At 59.8% G+C, this 1,012-nt stretch overlaps 1 protein-coding gene across 1 annotated transcript in view; it reads right to left on the reverse strand.

Annotated features, from left to right (window-relative positions):
• Positions 1 to 1,012, reverse strand: part of PPM1J (protein phosphatase, Mg2+/Mn2+ dependent, 1J) — a gene marked incomplete at its 5' end in the record, with an annotated part of 17,611 nt that overhangs the window by 1,530 nt on the left and 15,069 nt on the right. Inside the window, one exon of the mRNA XM_009888469.1 lies at positions 98 to 104. Within this exon, the coding sequence (XP_009886771.1) occupies positions 98 to 104 (7 nt within the window). The remainder of the gene's footprint in view (positions 1 to 97; positions 105 to 1,012) is intronic.

Here is a 1,012-nt window from a genome sequence, read left to right on the forward strand (position 1 = left end):
CCAGCCTGCCAGGACCTTGGCTACGGCATTTCGCAGTGGGGATAACATCAACAGCTCTGCTGCGACTCAAACGGGTGGTGGTAAAGCAGCGTCAAACCACCCGGCTGTGCTGTGCCCCGAGGGGAGACGAGCCGGGACAGCCATGCCAACACCCAGCAAGAAGGGGAAGCTTTTGCATGGAGAGTTTCAGGATCTCCAAAAGGGATCAAACCCCAGCAAATTCCAGGAGAAGCTGGAATTTGCCCAGGAGGAGTCTTGAGCCGCAAACCTCCCAGGACCCCAGGCTCAGCACAGGGCACGGCACTCGCCCAAGGAAAAGAGCCGATGGGTCTTTTCAGAAAGCGTGTCCCGGCTGCTGCAGTGACAAGGGACGAGGAGCAGCAGAGCCCTTTCCCGCGGCAGCACCCGCAGCCCCGGGGCCTCCTGGAGCACAGCGTGCAGGGGACTGGGCATAGGGACAGCGTTGGAAAATGCAGATGGAGGAAGAAAGAGGTGAAAGAAAGGAGGAGAACCCTCGGGAACGTGGGAAGGTTGGGCAGAGAAGCATGGAGAGCCCCGTCCCACTCCGGGGGGGCCCTGACATGGCCTGGGCACCGTGCAGCAGAGAAGCGTGCGCTGGCCCCCTGCCTGCGCCCTGCCCAGCGCAGCCGGCTGCGGAGGATCCCGCTCACAGCAGTTTCCTCCTCTCGGTCATTCAAAAATAGACTCAAGAAAAAAACGCCTCAGTGTTTTTCCAAGTACGCTGCAAGCCAGGAAATCGCATTCAGCAAGACCTCCTCCAACACAAACGCCTCCTCCTCTGCGCTGCCGTCAGAGAGGTCTTTATAACCTTAAAAAGTCTCCCTGTGCGGCACGGGGGGGTTTGCCCAGGCCAGGCAGGAGAGGGAGCTTTCAGGAAGAAAACCAGAAACCCGTTGGCACACATCAGCTCCGTGCTCCCCAGGGAGCAGCCAAGCAAGAAACTAGGACTCGGTGCGAGCGCTGCAGCTCCTTTGACTGTGTGAGGGAGCGT

This window comes from Charadrius vociferus, unplaced genomic scaffold (genome assembly GCF_000708025.1).
Source record: "Charadrius vociferus isolate BGI_N301 unplaced genomic scaffold, ASM70802v2 scaffold1077, whole genome shotgun sequence".
NCBI lineage: Eukaryota > Metazoa > Chordata > Aves > Charadriiformes > Charadriidae > Charadrius > Charadrius vociferus.